The sequence below is a fragment of the Megalops cyprinoides genome, chromosome 22 (genome assembly GCF_013368585.1).
Source record: "Megalops cyprinoides isolate fMegCyp1 chromosome 22, fMegCyp1.pri, whole genome shotgun sequence".
Taxonomy (NCBI): Eukaryota; Metazoa; Chordata; class Actinopteri; order Elopiformes; family Megalopidae; genus Megalops; species Megalops cyprinoides.
In genome coordinates, this window is record NC_050604.1 from 15791157 (window position 1) to 15812926 (window position 21770).

The 21770-nt window shown below is 53.2% G+C and overlaps 1 protein-coding gene across 2 annotated transcripts in view; it reads left to right on the forward strand.

Annotated features, from left to right (window-relative positions):
* LOC118769713 (F-box/WD repeat-containing protein 7-like) overlaps nt 1-21770 on the forward strand; it is an 89309-nt gene that overhangs the window by 29212 nt on the left and 38327 nt on the right. For both annotated transcript variants that reach the window (XM_036516989.1, XM_036516991.1), the window contains exon 2: nt 4955-4960. In XM_036516989.1, coding sequence (XP_036372882.1) covers nt 4955-4960 — 6 coding nt within the window. The remainder of the gene's footprint in view (nt 1-4954; nt 4961-21770) is intronic.

The following is a 21770-nucleotide window of genomic DNA, read 5'->3' on the forward strand; positions in this document are numbered from 1 at the left end:
ATGGTAGAGATACAAGTGCATGAAACCATAGATTTGAATTTTTTTAGGAAAACAAAATTTAAGACAAAAGAAATTGCTATAGGTGGTAGTGTATCAGGTATTCAGGTGAGCAGAAGAGCTGTGTCTTCATCTTACTCCACTGTGCCTTCTGAACCACACACATCCCAGCTGCCCCTTCACCCATTCAATAAGTCAGCAAGTGTTATTTCGTACAGTGCTCTGTGTATAGGCTTTGACACAGAGCATTTCAGAGCTGGAGCGGGTATGACAGTAAAGGTGATGATACCACACATTTACATACGTAATAGGATGGCTGATGTAAGCAAACAGAATGTATTAAGTCCTCATTATCAGGATTCGCATATGATATGCAATGCTCATGTTTGTATGATAATTAGTCCTCGTTATTTGGATTCCCACATTTTCTGCGGTGCCGGTATGTGTATAATAACTAATCTTCATTATCAGGATTCCGTTGTGCTGTGCAGTGCGGGTAAGTGTTTAATAACTAGTCCTAATTGTCAAGATTCCCATACGTTCTGCATATATATATATATATATATATATATATATATATATATATATATATATATATATATAGAGAGAGAGATAGTATATAGTTGGATATATATATAATAGTTGGATTTCATTGTCCGGATTCCTGTATGCTGTGTACTGTTGGTACATAACTAGTGCTCTGCACATATCATGGAGCTGCAGTTGATCTCCGGAGAGCCTCGTTGCCTGAGGTGTGTACTGCTCTGATGTTGGAGGGGTAAACACACACGGAGGAATGCATGGAGGTGGCGTCTTTCCCGCAGTTGCCGAGAGCCGATTGGAAACGCTCCTGTTCAAACATTAATGCCCTTCCGTGTTGCGTAATCCGCCGTCATGAAACATGCATGGCCCGGCCCGGCGCAGCACACCGGCGGCCCGCCGTGCAGCTGTTCTCTGGTGGGGAGGGGTCCTGTCCTGCTGCAGTGAGCGGTGGAGCTGTTAGGAAGTGCCCGCACAGTGCCCGAGAACACGCCAACGATGAGCAGCGTGGCTCCACAGCCATCCCTCCTCTGCTGCAGGTGTTCAGCACTTCGCCGTTCAAGTATTAAGAATGTGGCAACATTCAGCAGCTTGTATACGGAGGTCTGTGTTTGTGTGTAGAGAAGTGTCTGCTCAACGTGTGTGTATTTAGTATGTGTGTACACAAGCGCATGTTCAGTATGTGTGTACAGAGCTGTGTGTTCAGTATGTGTGTACAGAGCTGTGTGTTCAGTATGTGTGTACAGAGGCGTGTGTTCAGTATGTGTGTACAGAGCTGTGTGTTCAGTATGTGTGTACAGAGGCGTGTGTTCAGTATGTGTGTACAGAGGCGCATGTTCAGTATGTGTGTACAGAGCTGTGTGTTCAGTATGTGTGTACAGAGGCGTGTGTTCAGTATGTGTGTACAGAGGCGTGTGTTCAGTATGTGTGTACAGAGCTGTGTGTTCAGTATGTGTGTATACAGGCGTGTGTTCAGTATGTGTGTACAGAGCTGTGTGTTCAGTATGTGTGTATACAGGCGTGTGTTCAGTATGTGTGTACAGAGCTGTGTGTTCAGTATGTGTGTACAGAGCTGTGTGTTCAGTATGTGTGTACAGAGCTGTGTGTTCAGTATGTGTGTATACAGGCGTGTGTTCAGTATGTGTGTACAGAGGCGTGTGTTCAGTATGTGTGTACAGAGGCGTGTGTTCAGTATGTGTGTACAGAGCTGTGTGTTCAGTATGTGTGTACAGAGCTGTGTGTTCAGTATGTGTGTACAGAGCTGTGTGTTCAGTATGTGTGTATACAGGCGTGTGTTTAAGTGTGTTTGTACAGGATTGTGTATTTAGTGTGCATGTACAGAGGTGTGTGTTCGGCGGTGTGTATGACACACAGTCACTGCCGTGCCTGCAGGCAGCAGGAACACACAGTGCTGATTACACAGTGATGAGGCTCCAGCAGAGATTAGCAGAAACTTTTAAGAATGAACGCTCCATCACTCCTTTAATTGATCCATCGGATTCATTAGCAGCTGGAACGCGAGAGTGATTTCTGCACACCCACCGGAGCAGTCAGTCATCCCGCATGCATCTGGAAACATCATCTGCATGTCTCACACTGTCTCCCTCACAGCGAGAGAGAGAGAAGGTGTGTGTGTGCGCGTTTGTGCGTGTGTGTGTCTGTGTGTGTGTGGGTGTGTGTTTCTGAGTGCTGGCCCCCTCTCCTCCTCTCAGGATGCGGTTCCCACCTGGCTGCGCGGCGTGTCCCCAGGCCTCTCACAGCCACAGAGGAAGGAAAGCCGAGCCGTGCAACGTTATTAACGACATGTTTTCAGGCAAACCTTTTAGCGGCTAATAAAGCTCGCAAATGAATATACGGGAGATGAAAGGAGGGCTAATGAAAAAATTGGTCCGCGTTAGGCAGACCCGGGCAGTGTCCTTTCAGAGAGCGCAGTCATCAGCATAAATAAGCTGCGATTTGGATCGGAGAGGGGTCGCCATCGCTCCCCGCACGGCAGAGCCAGAGAATGCACCTCTCCACGGAGACGGGCGCCGCATACCCACGCATCCCTGCATCCTCTTGGGGCGGTCTGCGGGTGGTCGTGGCGGCGGGGGGCAGGGGAGGAGGCGTATATCTCGCGGTGAAAAACTGCCCCGGCGCTGAAGATCCAGGCAGAAGTGCTCGAGCTGTGGACCTGCCTGCATCCATCTGTGTGTTCGCGCTTTGGAGACACGCTGCGGCCCTGACCTCTGCGAGTGACTGGCTCGGAAATCATAGGGAGGGAAGGTCTCTCGTTTCGCCCTCCTGCGTTTGGGAGCGCTGTCAGGGTGGATGACAGACAGCCGGTTAGCATGGCCACGTTTGGCTGTACTTTCCATCCATGCAGGCCTGCTCCCAACCAGCATTGCTCCTCCAAGCACTCTGTCCTCAAAATTCTGATTCCACACCCTCTGGCCACATCACATGATACTGTAGTTGGTTACATGTAGGTGTGGTTGCTGAGTGTGGATGAGGCTGTCTATATGTGAGTGTGGTTGCCTTTGTGTGGGTGTGCCTGGCAGCAAGTGGGTGTGGCCGCCTTTGTGTGGGTGTGCCTGGCAGCAAGTGGGTGTGGCCGCCTTTGTGTGGGTGTGCCTGGCAGCAAGTGGGTGTGGCCGCCTTTGTGTGGGTGTGCCTGGCAGCAAGTGGGTGTGGCCGCCTTTGTGTGGGTGTGGCTGGCTGCATGTGGGCGTGACCGCCTTTGTGTGGGTGTGACTGCCCGCATGTGGGCGTGGCCTCCTTTGTGTGGGTGTGACTGGCTGCATGTGGGCGTGGCCTCCTTTGTGTGGGTGTGGCTGGCTGCATGTGGGCGTGACTGCCTTTGTGTGGGTGTGACTGGCCGCATGTGGGCGTGGCCTCCTTTGTGTGGGTGTGACTGGCTGCATGTGGGCGTGGCCTCCTTTGTGTGGGTGTGACTGGCTGCATGTGGGCGTGGCCTTCTTTGTGTGGGTGTGGCTGTGTGGTTACCTGCGTTTAGGCAGAGTGTACCTGATGTTAAATGTACGTTGCAGTGGAGTTGCGGCCCTGAACTTCTCGGCTCACCTGAGAGTTTGTTCTGCTCATGCTACGGTCTGTGAGAAAGCAGAGACTCAGGGTGTGGTCATAGACGGAGGGTAAAAACGCACAAACTGAACATCCGTTCTGCACTCAGCCCTAAAACCCCTCTTCCTGCCTCAGTGAGCGAATCATTGCACTTTCAGATTTCATTCTCAGGCTCTGAGTTCTTCCTAATCCTGAGCCCACAGAATTTCCGCACTCGCATCCCTGTGCTGCCGTCAGAGTGGGCTGTTTGCTCCCTCCAGTAGCCTTATTGCTTTTCACCACAGCCCCTTCCCCAGCGATGCGCAGCGGAGAGCTCAGAGATCCGGCTCTTTGCGTCACACTGGTGGTGCGGCCTGCCGCTCAGGGTGAGCGCGTGGGAGTCGTGGCTTTGCGGAGCCCAGGGCCGAGGGCCGGTGCCGGGTCTGCGAGCTCCTGGCCCATATCTCTCTCTCCCTCAGCTTAATTTCCCCCCCTCGTTCTCACATGATAAATTACAGGCATTCCAGCGTGGCAACCCAGCCTGGGATTTTGCCCCCAATCCGATTTATAACCTGAGAAATGTAATCTTGCATTCCTCCAAATGAGTAATGGCACCGGCAGAAAAGCTAAATTGCTACTTAGGAACCATGTTTGAAGGGCAGAAAATCACTGGGAAAGTAGAAGCAGCACCTTGCCTAAAAGAGAGAGGGGGGGGGATTACAGTGATTCTCACTCCCACAGTCTAATAACTGTGAGTCTGTCTGATGGGGAGTGCGGCCTCCCCCTTATCAGCTGACTCCTGCAGCTCTTATTGGAGTCTGTATGCACGCACACATGCCGCACCTTGCACCTACACACAAATCTGTCTGACTCCTTTCAGTTCTGATAATGGGTGTAGCTGTGGATCGATCAGTGTTGCAGTCCAAAGCCAGTCACTGACCACATTCAAATGCAGCCTCTCTTTTGAGTATTTTGAGGTTTCTGGCTGCTGAAATGAGAGTCCTGGACATGCAGTTTCTGTGTGTGCAGTACCCAAGCAGGCAAGTGATTGGGACGAACCGCAAGGTGAACTTGGATAGTCTGTAGGAACACACAGCTACGTAATGTTCATATGCCAGTCATGCAGTTACAGAATGTGCTGATCTTATTCCCTGTTCACAGCCGCTGAATATGAGAGCTTGCGAGATGCTTGCATGATTGGCATGACGTATAAAGCTCATCCCAAAAAAGACGTTCACAGGACTAAGACCCTTCTGTTAATCGTATAAAACGATCTCTTTCAATGGGAATGTACAATACCGTTTTTTCAGAATCATAATTAATTATGGTCTTTGTTTCTTTTCCATGTCTCTCCTGCTGGGTTGTCTGGGTCCCTCAGATGCAGGTAAGAAAGCTATTATCCATGTGCTCGTTGTGTGTGAACCGCATGTTATGGTTACAGGTCTGTCTGAGGTGTAGAATGAATGCACTTGTGTTGAATGTACATTCAAGTCTGAATGAATGTACTTGAAAATGTATTTATACATATTACATATATTACCCTGCTGTGTCTAGTCAGTTTTTTCTTGCAGATGTTGGGAGTTTATCCATTCAGAGAGAACGGTGTGTGTTGCTGATGTGTGTGGTTTGCCAGGCTGTACAGATACTGTGCGAATGGGTTTGCAGTCTGCCTGTTGCTGTCTGATAGACTGCAGTGTACTGGTAGTAGGTGACCACCAGGGGGCAGCAGATTCTCGACTGCAGTGAGAGGAGCGGCATTCAGCAGAAGTCTGAGCCACACACAGCACTCCACCAGCATGGCTCAGCCCCCTACAATGGAGGAGTTAACAATTAGAGCTTTTCCGTCTGCTCTTTAATGAGGCGTCCGCTTGCTTTAGCACGGGGGCCGATGAATAGCCGCGTCCTGATTGGCTCCCCCGTCCGTGCCATGTTAGGCTTTGGGGGGCGGGTCCCCTTGGCCTCCTCCTCTTCTCACGCAGCTCCGGCCTTGTGTTGGTAATCACAGTGCGTTTTCTGCTCTCCGCTCCTGCACACACACACACACACACACACACACACACACACGCACCGCCCCGGCACGAACACCCGGCTCTCAGACCTCTGCGGTTGTTATGGCGACAGAGTTGTGCAGGTCGTGGGCCGCCCGGGCTCTTCCTCACCTCCCGCGCCTCCCGCTCTGATTAACGGCTCTATTCCCCCAGCACAGAGGCTCGCGGACGCCACCCGCAGCCAGACGCAACGCCAGGCAAACTGTTGTCTTTAATAACGCTCGGCGAACACGCTCTGTCCGATTTCATTAACAGTTAAACTTTAACGGCGCCGTTTTTATCTTGCTCGGCGTACCGTGAGCCGTGCTAATGGACACCGCGCAGAGATCGGCCAACGCCGCTAAACTGCGAATTTCTCTCGTAAAATCTCGACTGGCTCCCAGTTCTATAAATACCTGTGCTTTTCTGGACGCTCTCCTGCTCCCAGGCCCGGTGCAGGAGTGTTCACTTGCATGTGTGGCCAGAGAGGGCCGCAGTTCCAGGCCAGGGAACGCCCCGGCTAATCGGCAAAAGCAGGCCGGCCCCGCGGAGCCCGGCCGCTTTGACATTCACGACCCGGGCTCCGCACGTCATTGATTGCTGCAGATAAGAAGCAGGAGAAAGTTCTCAGAACAGAACGCTCTTAAAAGGTTTATCTCTGCTGCACCATCATCGCCGCTAATGGCAGCGCCGCGTCACAGGTGAAGGCTAGCAGGAGGGAACAGGCACCTCCGCTGAAAGTTTAATGACGGCCTCGGTGCTCATGGAATTATGATTACAGTAGTTTTTTTTTATTCGGGACGGGGAGGGAAAGTTTGATTGAATGTGCGTCATGGTGAAGCGTGACCGGCCAAAGGCTTCCCAGGGTGCTGTGCTGCTCTCCCGTACGCTCATCCTCATCCCTTCCCAAAATAAACTGAAAACTCAGTGAAAGTGTCTGATTCTGCCTTGAAGAGTCAAGGGAGATTGGCCAAATCCTTTTCAAAAAAACCTTCATTTTCTTCCCTCAGTTAGCTGCAAAGACAGTGGCATTTCCCTAACTCACTAAGTGCGATGCCATTTAGCGTACCAAGTCTTTGTAACAGGCATGCTGTTAGCGCTTGCAAATTGGCTGTTTCATTAGCTTACACAATATTCCCATCACTAAAATTTATTAATAACAGTATTTTCAACACCAATAGCATCTGCGAGTGTGTCGATACAGCAACAAAAGATGTTTTTGATTAGTACGTCTCGGAGTATTTCCAGCTAAACTCTAAGAGTAGTGCAATTTTTGATAATTCACCACTGCAGCAATAAAAAGGATCATATAAACCAATACATGTATCGTTAAGGCATTACAAAAACATAGAAAATACTAGTCTGATTAGAGTGGGGACTCTGAATCGTGCCGGTCACTGTCCACAGTGAAGTCTCCAGAGCTCCTTTATTGACTTGCATTGCTGGACTCCACAGAGAGCAGCGTGTACACCACTTCAGCCCACTCTCAGCAGCCTGGATTTATGGCCTGCCTGTCATGGCCGTGTTGAAGTTCATTCTGTGCTGTCGAGAGTTAACAAGACTGCCATTGTTGGGAGAAACAATGTGTTTTTTTTGCCACTTTGCCATAAATGGGATGTTGTGTTAACCTGGGGCGCAACAGGAACAATATGATCAGATAATTGAATTGCTCAAGTGGCACAATTATGTGGCGGAACAGAGAAGGCAGTGTTTGTGTGCCCGCGGGGAGGAGGGGAGCTGGCGTCGCGCGCTGAGAGAGGGGGAACAGAAAGAGCCGCGCGCCGCGGGGCCGAGCGACCGCCGACGGAGGGGGGGAGGAGTCACAGAGCAGCAGAGTGGCACCTCCCGGATAGGGAGGGGGAAGAAGGCCGACAGGAAGCCAGGCTGTGACCCGTGGCCGCCCTTGTGTTCGGAGGCCCGGGCTGCGCCTCCTGTAAAAGCCACATCAGACCCGCAAGCGGGCGGAGACGTGCAGCGGTTTCCATTGACCGCGGAGGAGGAGGTCGCGCCCGCTACGGCGCCCTCCCCGCACGGCCCCCGCCGGGACCGAGCGCCGTTTCCTGCGCCGCGGGCTGCCTCCCTCCCTCCCTCCCTCCCTGCTCCCACCTTCACCTCTGCCAGCACCGCCACCCCCATTAAACACAAAACAGCGTGAGCGACGAGAGTCACAGCGGCCGGATTCAATTTAAATGTCGACTTTGAAAAGCCTTCAGACTTTTTCATATTGCTGTAGCACTTTTAAAAGCTCCACTGAGTTTTGCTCTGAAATGCAGCCAACGGCGGCGTCATTACTGAGCCATTGTGTGGGCTGAGAAGTAAAAAGCAAGCTGATCCTTCCTCAGTCGTTAAAAGATGAGCTCCACAATGCGATAAACCAAACAAACCGGCTGCTAATTACCTTAGCGCAACAGAAATGAAGTTGTTTGCTTTCATGTTTAACTCTGGAATGACATGGCACCTTGCGAGACGGTAGCGTCTGAAATTTGGCAGCACGGAGGTGTCCTTGTAGTAATGCCAGATGTTGATCTGGGGGAGCTTGTGGAAGAATTCCTCCCAGCAGGCTGTGATGGTGCAGTCAGGAAAAGATTCTGTGTGTGTGTGTGTGTGTGTGTGTGTGTGTGTGTGTGTGTGTGTGTGTCAGCCCCTGTTCAGGAGTACAGGAGCACCACCACTCTCGCCTTCAAAGCTCAACTTCAAAAACAGGAGGGATTTGAATATTATCACTGTGCTGTACTGGCAGGAGAACACGCGAGGTAGTGCTCAGTTTGTAAAGCGCGCGTTTTGACTTGTCAGTGACAGGGCACGGCTTTCTTCAGCTTGTGCTGGTTCAGGCTATCTCCCATCAGCCCCCTCTCCTGAGTTAGGTGACCGCGGGCCCTACAGGAATTCCCTCGGTGAGTTCTCCTGCCTGCCCCGCCGGCAGACTGTCAAACCCCTGCTTCCACTGCCAATCCTCTCTGATAACTGCTTTGACCTCGTGCCTGCCGTCCTTGCGGCCCCCCCCTCTAATTGCCCGGGGGGGTGGGGGGTCCTCAGGTGACACCCCCGTTCAACAAGCAGGACCGCGTTCCTTTTGATGTTCCGATCGAGCCGTTTTTAACTGCCTGTCGGCTCGGGGAATTTGAGGGACAGGGTCTCCCGGGCGAGGCAGGAGGCACGGCCCGAGGAATATCAATGAGAAACAGGTGTCTGTAAACAGGCCGCTCAGAGCGGGCTCTGTTCCCTGAGCCGTAGCATCGCGGCCCGGCAGCCCCCGGCGCTTAGCGGCTGCCGTTTGAAGAGAAGAAAGCGGGAGAGAGCAAATGCGTGCCCTGTAATTGTTAACGTTGTAATGGAGCACCAGGGAGGAAAGGGCTTGTAAAATATTCAGTTACCTCTTTTCCAGGCCTCAAACCCCAGCCCCCCTGTAACTGGCTGCCTCTTAAACAGTCTTGTCAAGCGCTTGCGTTGGGTACGCAGCATCCTCGCCACCTACGGAGAATTCCCATCTGGCCCCCGTTAAGCGGTTTCTGACTGGCGGTGCCGTGCTTGCGAGCGGGCAGGGTGAAAGTGGAGTGCCTCTGAGCCTCTGCAGTGACAGCATCTGTTAGCGTCTTGCTAGGCCCTGCTGAAACGCTACGGGAAGCGCGCAGAGGGGAGAGGCCTTCTCCAACCTGTCCCTCGCACCCGGAGACCGCCGCGCCCGGGTCCGTGGGAGTGCTTAATCACTGCTCCTTTTGTGTGCTGCGACAGTGTGATGTACCGGTAAGGAGCAGGGCTTGTAACCACAAGGTTGCTGGTTCGATTCCCCCGCTGGGGCGCTGCCACTGTACCCTTGGGCAAGGTACTTAACCTCAGTAAATATGCAGCTGTATTAGTGGCTTACATGTAAAAATTACAACCTATGTGAGTCGCTCTGGGTAAGAGTGTCTGCTAAATGACAATAATGTAGCGCTGTGCCCCTCCTCCTCCTCGTCCTCTTCTCGTCTCTGTGAAAGCTCTCTCAGCCCTTCATCTTTCTGCCTCTCATTCTCCTTTGTCTCACTGCCATTAAAAGCGAGGGTTCCCCCCTGCGCTCCGACTCACCTTGACTGAACTGAGGAGGGCTTTGAGAGGCCTGTGCGCCAGTCATTTTACTGATCATTAAAGCGCATACAGGGGGAGGGGGGGAGACCAGACGCGCCGAGTCCCCGCTCTCTGATCTCGGATCAGCGGCGTGGCGTCGCCCATCTTTGGACCCCCAATGAGATTAAACTCTTTATGGGGCTTTATGGAGTGTGTGCTGAACGGGCCTCGTGGGGGGGGGGGGGTGGAGTGCGCCAACTGGGACGGGTCGAGGTTCGGAGAGTCGCTACTGGCCCGGCGTGCTCTCTCCTCTCGGAGCTGCCGTGGCATTCATCCCTCTCTCCCTCTCTCCCTCTCTGCCCCGGAGCGCCTGCGTTAGCTTGCAATCCTCCGTATTCGTTGTTTTCATATTTGCGACCCAAACGGAGATGCTATCGCCGTATCACCATCACAGCGTAGCGCTTTGTCGAATCTAATCTCGCTGCGCGGATTGTTCTGAGCGCAGCGGTTCTGTGCAAGAACACGCAGCTTTCTGATAATGAGTGTGACCGCATTCCCCCCTCGCCCCCTCTGAGAACAGCAGAGCCACAATTAAAGTATCAGCTGGCTTAATACGAAATCAATGAGCCCCCACAGCCTGCCCGCCTCCCCCTCTCCGCCCAGGTGAATTCGGGCAGGTGTGGATTATAGCGGGCTCCTGTCCTCTCCTGGTATGGACAGCTTTGCGGGCCGCCGTGGCTGTCGATACGCTGTGATGCCTTTGACGACTCTCTGTATCGGGTTGGAGTGATGGATGGAGAGGTGAGGTCTCCATGGCGACAGCGGGTTCCTCTCTGGCCCTGCTGTGTCAGTCTGAGTGCTGATGTGATCAGGAGGGCCTCGGCGTTGCCAGTATTGCACAGACAGGCTGGGAGCACTGTGTGTAGAGAGAAGGAGAGAGAGAGCGCCTGGAGAAGCCTTTTACTGTGGATATACGCATTAGCACAACATAGAGGCAGGCCTGTGCCCTGTGTACAGTACAGTACTCTATAATTGCACAGAACTGACCCAAGCCTGTGTCTGTATCTTTCTGTCTCTGATAGCACAATACTGACCCAAGCCTGTGCCTGTATCTCTCTGTGATAGCACAGTACCGAGAGCAGAACTGCATCTGTATGCGGTTTGTTAATGCTATGCTGAGATAAAGCTGAATCTCTCCCTCAGCAGAGCTCTGTCTCTGTACTGGCACTGCACTTAACATGCTGTGGGCCTCTGTGCGCCAGCCGTACAGAGTGATAGTTTGTAATGTTGAGTAGCCTGTGCGGAGGCTGAGCCCGACGCACTGAAGGGTGTGTGTGGCAGGGAGAACCGAGACAGCCGTCACCTTCGGCCCCCAGCCCCTCGCTGTCCTCCGTCAGCTCACGGCTTTGGTGGCTGTCACCGAGGCTGCGCTGGCGTCTGCACGCTTCTGCTTGTTGGTGAGTGATTATCCAAGCAACTTACATAGGTTACAGTTTTTTTTACATGCTACCCATTTATAAAGCTGGACATTTACTGAGGCAGTTGTGGGTTAAGTGTTTGGCCCAACGGAACAGCAGCAGTTCCCCTGTGGGGAATTGAACCGGCAAACGTTCGGTTACGTGTCCTGCTCCTTAACCTCTATGCTACACTGCCGCCCCGCAAAACCAAGTCCCAAACCAGCTGTGCAGCAGAACTCCCCCTGCAGGCGCAAAGGAGGCTGGCACCTTCCCCATTGCAACAAGCCTTCATTTAGCCTTTATTAAAATGAGCGCCTTAAGGAGTCTCACAGGGCCAATCCCCGGCCTGCCAGGTCTGCTGGTGTACTCACTTCTACAGGCTGCCGCGTGTAGATGACGCCTGGGACGCAGGCTCCGTTTCACTCATTAGGAATCGATAGTGTTGGAAGCAAACAGCAGAGGTGATGCGGAGTGCGGGGGCGTGCAGTAATTGTTAATCGTTGCGGCCCCCGGCGGGAAGTTGCGGTCCAGTCGAGCGCGCGTTAAAGCGGTGGAGCGGAGTGGTGGTTTTGCCCCACTTCCCCGCAGCCTGGCTTCTTCGCTCCGGCCTCTTCCTCCGCTCCGCGCCTCTCCCGCCGAGAGGAGTCCTGCCATCCCAAGCGGGGGTTTCCGTGGCAGCGCCCTCTCCGTTCGGCAGGGGCGTGTTCTCTCCGGCGAGTTCCCCCCTCTGTCAGCACCTGAGAGACAGGACGCCTCCAGCCAGTGGTGAGGGTAACGCCCCTTGGACGATTCCCCAGATCCCAAAATCACCGCTTTTGTGGTGGGGGGGGGTCTCTGGGAAAAAGAAGCAGGGGCAGCTCTATTGTGCCCTGTCGCGATTTTGCCGAGACTCCCACCCGCCAGTGTAGGAGAGAGCCCCTGGAGGAGTGCGCAATGCTGAAGTCTCTGCTCTTCCGCTTCGAGATGCCAAATAATGCATTAAACATGATCAGAGACCTCAGGCCGATTGAGCGTCGGAAAAAAAAAGAAGGCTGTGTTAAATTTCCAAGTCTTTATGCGTTTTGTTTAAAATCTGTCACCCTGTAACCGGATTAATGCAGTGAGACTGAGTTTATCTGCATCTTGGGAAGGGAGGGAACGTTTGAAATTCGCCAAGTTCGCTGAAGGGGAAGAGGGCCTCACCTCTTGGAGTATACCTTAAATGGCGGAGCGACTGGTGTAGGTGTACTAATCAAGTCATGTAGCAGGGGACGAAAATAAAAGTGGCTTCCTAAAACAATGCTCAAAAAAAAAAAAGACTAATTAGTGTGTGTGGAACTTCAGAGGGGAGGACGGTGCATTAAAGCTTTAGCTGTGAGCGCTGAAGATTAGGGTACGTTTTAATTAAAAGTGGGGTTCGATCCAGCCTCCGGAGACTTACCAGCTCACCCATGAAATACTTCTGAACAAAAAAGAACTTACGGGGCTCTTCTGACAGACTCTTAAAGTAGGACTCATTAGAAACGCGAGTCAAAGCAAATGTTAGCTTAAAGCTAATTCTACCACAAAGCCCCATCAGTTTTAAAATAAGTTAATTCGCATGGGCGGATTTTTTTTTTAACGGGCCTCAGCACTTTGTGTGAAAATGAACAGAGTGAGCTGGCAGCCCCGGTGATAACTCCCTCCACTGCTGCCTCTGTTTTGGAGGGAGTCCGATGTCAGAACGTGGTTCACTGGGAAACTCGTCCATTGGTCCTTCCCCAGCGAAAAGGAGAATGTGTCTGTGTGGTGTCCAGCAGGGCAGGGGTGAAACGGGCGTCCATCAGGGTGTGGTGTTGGACTCTCATGCTTGAGCTTTAACCCCACCCCCCCAGACTTGCGCATCATAGACTCTTTAGTGTGGAACTTTTTCCCAGTGGAGGAGTGTGGGTCACTGCCATGTACAAGTAGTATCTCTCTCTCTCTCTCTCTCTCTCTCTCTCTCTCTCTCTCTCTCTCTCTCTCTCTCACTCTCTCTCTCTCTCTCTCTCTCTCTCACTCACTCACTCACTCACTCACTCACTCACTCACTCACTCACACACACACACACACACACACAATGTCAAAGGTCCTCCCCCTCCTCTGGGTCATTTTCACCCCTGCCCCCCCTCCCTCTCACCGCTCCACGGCTGTCTCTCCCCATGCGCCCCGCCCCTTTTTGTCCCCCCTCTCCGTCTCCCTTTGTGCAGGCAGAATGTGTACATGTCCCTGTCCTCGCGGCCGCTTTGGCCAACAGCAGCCTGCCAGCATCCAGTTGTGTGCTGTGGGTGTCGCTGAATGGTGATTAGCATACATTATCACGGGCTGAATCGGAGACAGATGGCAGCTTCGCCGTGGAAGATGGGGGGGGGAGCGGCAGGGGGCTGGCCGCGGCCTCAGAGGGCTGGGAGACGTTTCCATCGCGGCGGGGACTGGGTGTTTGAGGGTCCTGCGCGTGGGGTGGGCCTGGCACCGGGAAGGGGGAGGGGGTAAGGGGCCAGAATAATCAGAACGCTTGGCTTCAGTCTGAATTAATTGAGCGGAACATTAATGATATTGTGGAGGAGATGCTGCCATATTTCCTGCCCCCGCCCACCATCTCCACTCCACAGAATGTTCTTCTGTGTAGCCTGTCTGCTCAGCCGGAGTAGCCCATGGCAGGCTCCTGCATGATGACATTACAGAAATAAAGGGTAAAGTGATGGGGGGACTTTATTAGCAGCCGGGTGGAATTTATCAGTAAATGGAATGGGCCGAGCCAAGATCGAGTCTGACAACAGGCGGGAGAGTTTCCCTCATCTGATCTGGGGCCAGCAGCTGCACACCGCCGCCCGGAGTCCAGACGGCCTCTCCGTTGCTAGGCAACAGTGCGCTGGCGAGGGGGGGCAGGGATCTGCGTTCCCGCCTCCTCCGCTGTTGTCGTCATAGGCCGAGGCGGACATGGCGGTACCCCATGTCCCAGAGGGCCGCGGGGGCTGCTGTGATGCTGTAGGGCAGAGTGAGTGTACAGGACTCCACATGGGTACAGACAGGGCCAAGAGTGATGGCTCATACGACCCAGGAGTCACTAGCTAGCCCCCCCCTAGTCCCCAGGGGGACAGCTCTCTGGGGCAGGGATAGGGGAAAGGGGAAGAAATACCTGTGGGGGCCTTTCTGTGCCCGCATCCCCCACACTTCCAACCTCCCAGGACGGGACAGGGTGCATTGGCCCAGGACCACCCCCGGCGGAGCTCAAATCTCAGCTTCCTGGGCCGCCGACGCAAAAAGAAGGGAGAGTGGCGGTTTGGGTTTGCGGGCGGAGCGTTTCACACATCCAGACAATGGGCTTTCAGAGGGCTTCCTCCAGACGCTCGCCCCGGCTCGGCCCGGGGCCTCTGTTCCGCGGGTTTTGTTCGTATTGAGACCGCCTGTGTGGAGCACTCATTCTGTTTCCTGAATGGCTAATCTGCCAAGCCGGCGCTGCAAGTGCGGCGCTGAGAGGGGGGCCTTGTTCTGGCCGCCGCTGGCCAGCGCCGACGCTGGCGCTCATTACCATACAGCTGGGGGACGGCCGGGGGGGGGGGACAGGGAGGGACACGGCGGTCAGTCCCTGCCCCACCAGCCGGCTGCAGAGCGCTCTGAGGGGCACGTGTGCTGTGATACTGTGTATGGCAGGGCGCTGCGTCATTATAATCTGAGTGGACTCTGAGAGGATGCGTGGCAGCCGATCTGAACACATGGTTTTGGACTTGGGTAGATTTCAGAGAGCGCTCTGTGGGTGTCAAGTGAATGAGCCATGAGTTTTTTTTTTTATATTCTCTATGCATTTTTATTGGATATGTTGCATGTCACTTAAAATGGATTTGCATTTTTATTGGATGTGTTGCCTGTCAGTTAAATTAGGGCCGTGCACATGTGTGCAGACAGCTGTGGAAATGTGGCAGGCCTGGTAGGAGCTGGGATCGAATGCCCTCCATCTCAGCATGAATCAGACAGCAGAAATTGTTCTGGGTTTACTCTGTAATTAGAAAAATAGCTGTTGAAAAAACAAGTGACACAGCTTTGAAGATGCTTAATTCCATACACTGCAAGCACAACGGATGTTCAGTGTTGAACTGGTGATCAGTGATATAAAACTGCACAAGTGAAACTCTTAATGATCGTATCGTGACGTCTGACGTCACCATGGCTCCAGTAATGTGATATGGATCATGTCTCGCCTGCAGCTGGGAGAGGGCTGAAGGGCGATGCAGGCGATGGAGGCCATTTTAAAGACTGAAAGCAGCACACCGCTGCAGCCTGGGAGTTCTGCTGAGCTGGACCTGTGGGTCGGCCCGGTTCACACAGCGCTGTTTATAGCGGCAGTGCTCATGTGTTCATGGCCATGAGGTTCTGTAAATATTACTGTCCTAGCGGCGTGCATCCTCTTTCACAAGCCTTAATCAGCTGTCTTTTTCAGGAAGGCGTGTTCAAACTGTGGTTTGAAAGCAGAGGGCCCTCACCACGCTGAAATGAATGAACACAGTTGTCTGAACATTGCTAGTTCGCAGCTTGTCAGCTTGTATTATCACAAACTGCTAGCTCTTGCATTGGTTTAAGTCATTCGTGTGAGTGGATCGGTTTTAGTAGTCATGGTCATACAATAAACAGTTACAAAAGCGATCTTTAATTAGCACACATTTAACGTACATGCCGTAGCACGGCACGCACAGGCGGTCCTCTGTAAGAGGCGGGCTGCGCTGTGCGTTATCGTCTGACCTGAGGACGTTTCCTCGGGTTCGGCCTCCTCTTCCACGTGCCTCCGATCAGCGGGAGCGGCGGGACGGGAGAGCGCGGACATGTGTCACGCGCAAACAAACGCCGCGTCGACACCCACTCAAGGCCTGTTCACGCTGGGCCGGAGAACCGAACGGCGAGAGAGAGAGAGGGAGAGAGAGAGACGCACACGCTGCTCCTCTCTCCTTCCCCGCGCGTGTGCTATCTCTCCCACCTCCTGACCTGTCCTGCCTCGGGCCACCGAGCGCTCACCGGGGAGCTCGCTGAAGCGCGGATGTTCAAAGGCCCTCTCTCAGCCTGAGAGGAGGGGGTACGAGCCGGGTGAGAACACCTCGGCGTCCTGCTGCGCAGCACGGCCTGCCCCTGCGGCATTAGAACGCGCTGCGCTGCCCTTTTACGAGGGTGTCTGTTTTTCGGCTGTGCTGACTCTCCGTACTGGTGTTGTGGGGTGCGGGAAGGTGCTGGTATGACCTCTGCGGGGGGAGGGGGGAGGGGGGGGGGGGTTATCGTTTCCGTGCTCTCCCTCCAGGAAGCCCCCCTCCCTCCAGGACCCCAGGTGGGAGGGTTCCCGCCGACCCTGCCAGCCGAGGGTCACCGCAAAGCTGGAATCGATACAACACGCCCTGCTTTTAACCCCCGCCTTACAGCCAACACATCAGAGGTGTCAGTGTCCCCTTCATCTCAGCGCTTTTTCACCTACTCCCAGCCAGAGACCCCTCGCGTCTGCTGCAGTGGGACCTCCGCTTAGTACGCCTCTGTAATGCCTGCTCTTTAGCTTCTCAGTATGCCCAGTCCTTTCACAACACTGTCTTAAATCCGGGGTCCTTTTCGGGTCCTTTGGTTTTGACTGCTGCATATTCATTTTTTCATTTCAAATCCTCTATGTCATGTAAATGTCATCTAAATGATGTCTAAATTAACGTCTGTCATGAACGAAGAGCCACCGTACTCCACTGTAACTCCAGGGTGAAACAGGGACATTCCCTCTGTCGGGGGGGGGGGGGGGGGGGGTTGAATGAGTTTTGCAGGAGAGGAAAGCTTTTTGCTGCAAAGTCACCGGAACAGCCTAATCATTCCCGTCACATAATGCCCAGTCAGGCTCCGGGACAGGAACGCTGCTGCCCCTATAGCCGGGGACAACGGCGGCAGTACGGCCTGAAACCCTAATCAGCGGCTGTAAGCCGGGGCTTTCGGAAGCCTGTCTGTGTTAGTCAGCTGCTCTCTCCGGAAGCCGCACCGCGGAGCGAGGGAGAGAGAGGGATTACAGGTGTGCGGAAAGCCAAGCCAGTGCCGGCCGGCTGTCGGAACGCACCGCCTCTTTAAGGTCATTACAGGCAGGCCGAGTCCGCTCCGGTCAGAGCTCGGGGGAAGGCCGAGCGGAGCGGTGCCACGTTTTAATGAAGATATCCTTTTAAAGCAGGCGGAGCTCAGGCTAAAGGAGACTGCATCTCTTGCCAGCCTTCAGACCATAATGAGACACCACTGTGACTTTCAGCATTAGGAAAGCTAAAAGCCCTTTTTATTTAGACCCTGTAGAGACTCGTAAGATCATAGAGACGTGGAATTCATTATGTAGAGGGCTAAATGATAAAGTCGCTGTTACTATTTCTCTCTGATTGGTGTCCATTACTTTCCCATAATCCCTTGTGTCATGCCCATAGTGGAGTGATGTTTGAGACAGGTTATATCTGTCTGACTCCAAAGCAAAGCTTAGTGGAGCATGAAGGAGGACTCGTATCATGGAGGACTGATGGAGAACTTCCATATCATAATTACTAGTGCTAATGTTATTAATTTTATTAGCGATAATTATGTGTTTCCAATACTGGGGTGTAGTGTTGGCTTCTGGGATGGTGGCAGAAGGCCAGTCCTTGCAGCTGGTGTGCCCCATCCTTATTGTGGGGACCACGGTCCAGGACTTGATTTTTCCACTTGAGCACTCAAGCACATGATTAAACTAATTATCGTTAAACTTCCCTTCCTGGTTCTGTGATTGCTAGTCATTTAGTTAGAGCTTGGACACCTGTGGCCCTCTCGGACAGCAGTCAGGCACTTGGTCTTGCGGTGCACTGCACAGCTCGGCAAGGTTGGCACGGTCGACGCCCGCCTTCTGCACGAGGTCAAAGGTCATGGTGTCGACCCGCGTCACACCCTAGAAGTGTCAGCCCAGCCAATCAGAAAGCAGAAAAGTGAGTAATACAATGGCGAAAGGAACTTGCCAAAGAAACTGAAAAACTTGAAAGTGAGCACAAGTTGTTCAGATGTGTTTTTTTTTGTCTGTATCACATTCAGTAAGAAGAGGTGCTTTCAGAACGGGAAGAAGACGTGTGCTGACATGATGGATTATGAGTACGTGATGAATATTATCTTGTGCCTGGTGCAGTGACACTGTCGCTCGGCAGCGCCGGGATCTCCACGGGGACGGCTTACTGCAGCAGGGGAGGGGAAGGAGTATTGCAGCCCACCGTGTGCTGTGTAGCTGTGCATCATTTGGAGGGAAACTGTCTGATTGAGTGATATTTTCTTATAGACGCAGCCATCAGGACATCCTGAGAGAGACACCTCCTGAGGTGGCAGTAAGGAGCAGGGCTCATAACTGAAAGGTTGCTGGTTCGAGTCCCCACAGCGGCAGTGGGGATAGCATGGACAGCATGAAAAAAACTGTAACCTATGTAAGCCGCTCTGGATAAGAGCGTCTGCTAAATGCCGATGATGTGATGTGATGTAATGAAAAAGGAGTGGGATGGTCCAGGAGGTGGGAGTAGGATGCAAGCTAGAGAAGGGCATTGGTAGTTCTGTCACGAATTTTAGGGCTCTCGAAAGTGGGAACGGAGGGGGGGGGGGGGTTTTCGGAATAATAGTCTCGTTATGATAATGACACTGGTTAATTAACCGCGAGCGCTTGTTGGATTTGTAAGCGGACATCTCGGCCTTTTGTTTGTGTGTTTCTTTTCACTCGCCTCCCTGGCTCACCCCCCTCGGAAGGCCGAGGTGGCCGGGCCACGGCTCCGCTCTCAACGACGGGCCCGCTTCAGAAAGGCGCGGTTCTTAGCAACACTTCCAGGGACAGTAAAATGTCCCCCGGCACAATGGGGCTTTACAGAACCGTCGGAGGAGAGGGGTGAGGGGTGAGTGGCGAGGGGTGAGGGGAGAGGGGTGAGGGGAGAGGAACCCCGCCAAGGGAGAGAGCAGTGAAAGGACAGAGGGAGCTAGCCTGCGCGGGGATTTCAATGCCGTATTTCCCCGCTTTGTCCTCGCCAGAAACGCGCGGCTCCCGACCCCAGGATTGGCTCTGGCTCCAGCTCCAGCTCCGGCTCTCAGGCCTGGTTTCAGTGCTGAAGACAGGGGGTGCAGGGAGGGACGGGGGGGGGGGGGGGTCTCGGGGTGACACGGATATGCAGCGGCGGGTCGCTGGGGACGAGCGTTTAGAGAGTGAGGTGGCACGCCGGCTCGCCCCGCTCTTTAAGAATACATGAGCACTTAACTTCTCCGAACCCACCGGCGCCATGCATAATAGATGGCCAGCAGATTGCCTCGCTGAATAATGGAGGCGGTTTTTGTGTTGGTGGGGCCCTTGGGGTCTGTTCATGGGGTGTTGGTGTGCCGCGATCTCAAATGCCCCCCACCTCCACCGCACCCGCTGCCGCCACCGCCCCCAAACCTAACGTCCACCGCTGTCCTGCCCATCCGAACGAAACGCTGATGGAGGACTTTCTCAGAGTTTCGGGCAGTTAGGACCGCCTGCTGCACCGCGCTGGGGAATTTCATGCTCCGACTAGTTAGTTTGTTCAGGGGCTGTGTTCTCTCAGAGCACAAGTTACCTGAAGTGAAAAATTAGGAGAACGTAGAGGGAGGCTGAACGGTCACGAATTTTAAAAATGCACAGTTTCCCCGCAATAAGCATTTTGTTTTCTCGTAGAGGTTCTCAGCTCGTGTCCTGATAGCGTGACTTGCCCGTCCACGACAGTTAGGGTCAAGTTGAACTCTGTGCATAACATGAGTTGTGTTTTAGCACATTTTCCCATTGTCTGATAAAAGCTCTTAACATCACTGTGCTTTTTTTAATGAAATTGTTGTTCTGCATTTTTTTTAATCCTGACATTTATTCCGAGTTGTACTGCGTGTTGGGAGGGTTACCAGAAATGGTTCAAAGAAATAGTCATTTTCAGCTTGCGTTTGTCATTGGCCATCCTACTCTTCTAAGCTGCATTGATGTGATGCCTGGGTGTGAATCAGAATCCAGCAGAGGACAGGTTAAGCTTTGAAAAGTGCATGGATACCACACTACAGGGATGTTTAGGGTCTCACATTTTGCTTGTTAGAAAAGTACTGTCATGGTCGTGTGGCTAAACTGAACTTTAAAGGTGTCAGAGAGAACCTGCAGTCACCCTTCAGAGCCCTGCTGTTGTACTGGTTCCGTGTAGCATCTGTTAGTCGTGAGCTTGGTCCTCCCTGCCTCCTGTCTCCACTCGCTCTCCTCTCTTGAAAGGAGGCTACGCTCATTGTTTGATGAAGCGTAATTTTGACAACACTGCAGCTTTTTGAGAAGCTTAATTAGAAGGCGGCTTTTCAGCGTGCCGGAGAGCGCATTCTCTCCAATCGAGGTATGTAAGAGCTGAATGGGCTACAGAGAGCCTCCTGCTCTCAGAATGCGCACGTCTCTCATCTCCTTTGTCTTCTGTGTTTCTCCCCTGCGTCGGAGGAGAGGCAGACAGCACCTCTTCTCTTCCCGGATTCTGTCCCCTCCCAGACACATTTCCCTCCCTGAAGTTGGAAGAGAGGCACTTTCACTAATTCAGTCAGAAAAGCTGAAACTCCTTTTTCCTCGCCCCACCTCTCTCCCTGCCTCTGTCAGCACCCATGGGCCTCCAGCCAGTCCCGGCATCAGAGGGAGGTCCCTTACTTCTAGCAGTGTGAGCAGATGCAGTTTATCAGCTCTGTATCTCCATCTCTGGAGATGCGTTCTGCAAGGGGGGAATCCCCAGTGTTGGTGTTCCAGGGCACTGGGAAGTTATTTTAGCTGGCCAGCTCTCTGCCACTTCTCACTGAAATGTTCTTTTCATCACCACTTCCTGTACTAAATGCTCTTTTCCCTGCCCCTTCCTACTGAAATGCTGTATCGCGTGCCGCTTCCTGCTGGAGCTGTGTTCCCTGCCACCTGCTATTGTGCGCAGCGCCCAGACAGCCTGAGGGCTGCGTGCATTTCAGCGCTCAGGTCCGGCCGCAGTGCCTCCTGCCAATCAGGGCGCGCTCTCTGTCAGCCCCGGCTGCACCCGCGTGATTGACGGCCCTGCCTGCGTGCTGGAGCTGGGGGGGGGGGGGGGGGGGGGGGGTTTGGGGGGGCGTGTGACAGAGGAACCGCCAAGCTGCGGCATGATCTGCACCCTGCTGGAAAGAGCTTTGGAATCCGGTGCTCTCTCTGCAATGGAATGCGAGTGCAGTCTAGCAGAACGGTGTCCTGACAGAGTGGGCAATTTCTCAGCTTCTTCACACATGAGGCGCTCCTTTAACCAGCATCCCTGTGCTTCTGCGGGCCTGAAATAGCCAGAATGCTTTTTCTTTCTGTCTGTAAAATGCAGGTGGGGGAAGTCCAGGGTTATGACCCTGTCTCTCGGTGCTTTATATTAGACCTCTGTGGCACTGGCCTCTCATAGTCTGCTGTCCTCTGCCCTGGCATAGTCACACAGTGTGTGGACCTGCCCATTACAAAGGGGGATTTATTAGTTTTGTTAGTTTCGTTTCCTGGGGTGTCTCTGAGCATTGAGTTGACTGTTGGCTCAGACTACATTATGCTTACATTTTTCTCCCTCTTTCGTTCCTAAAGCTGATTTTTTTTTATTGGTAAATCTGCTGTCATCTCTCACACACACTATATGGATATAGTGGTGACGCCCATGTGTGTGTGAAAGGGGG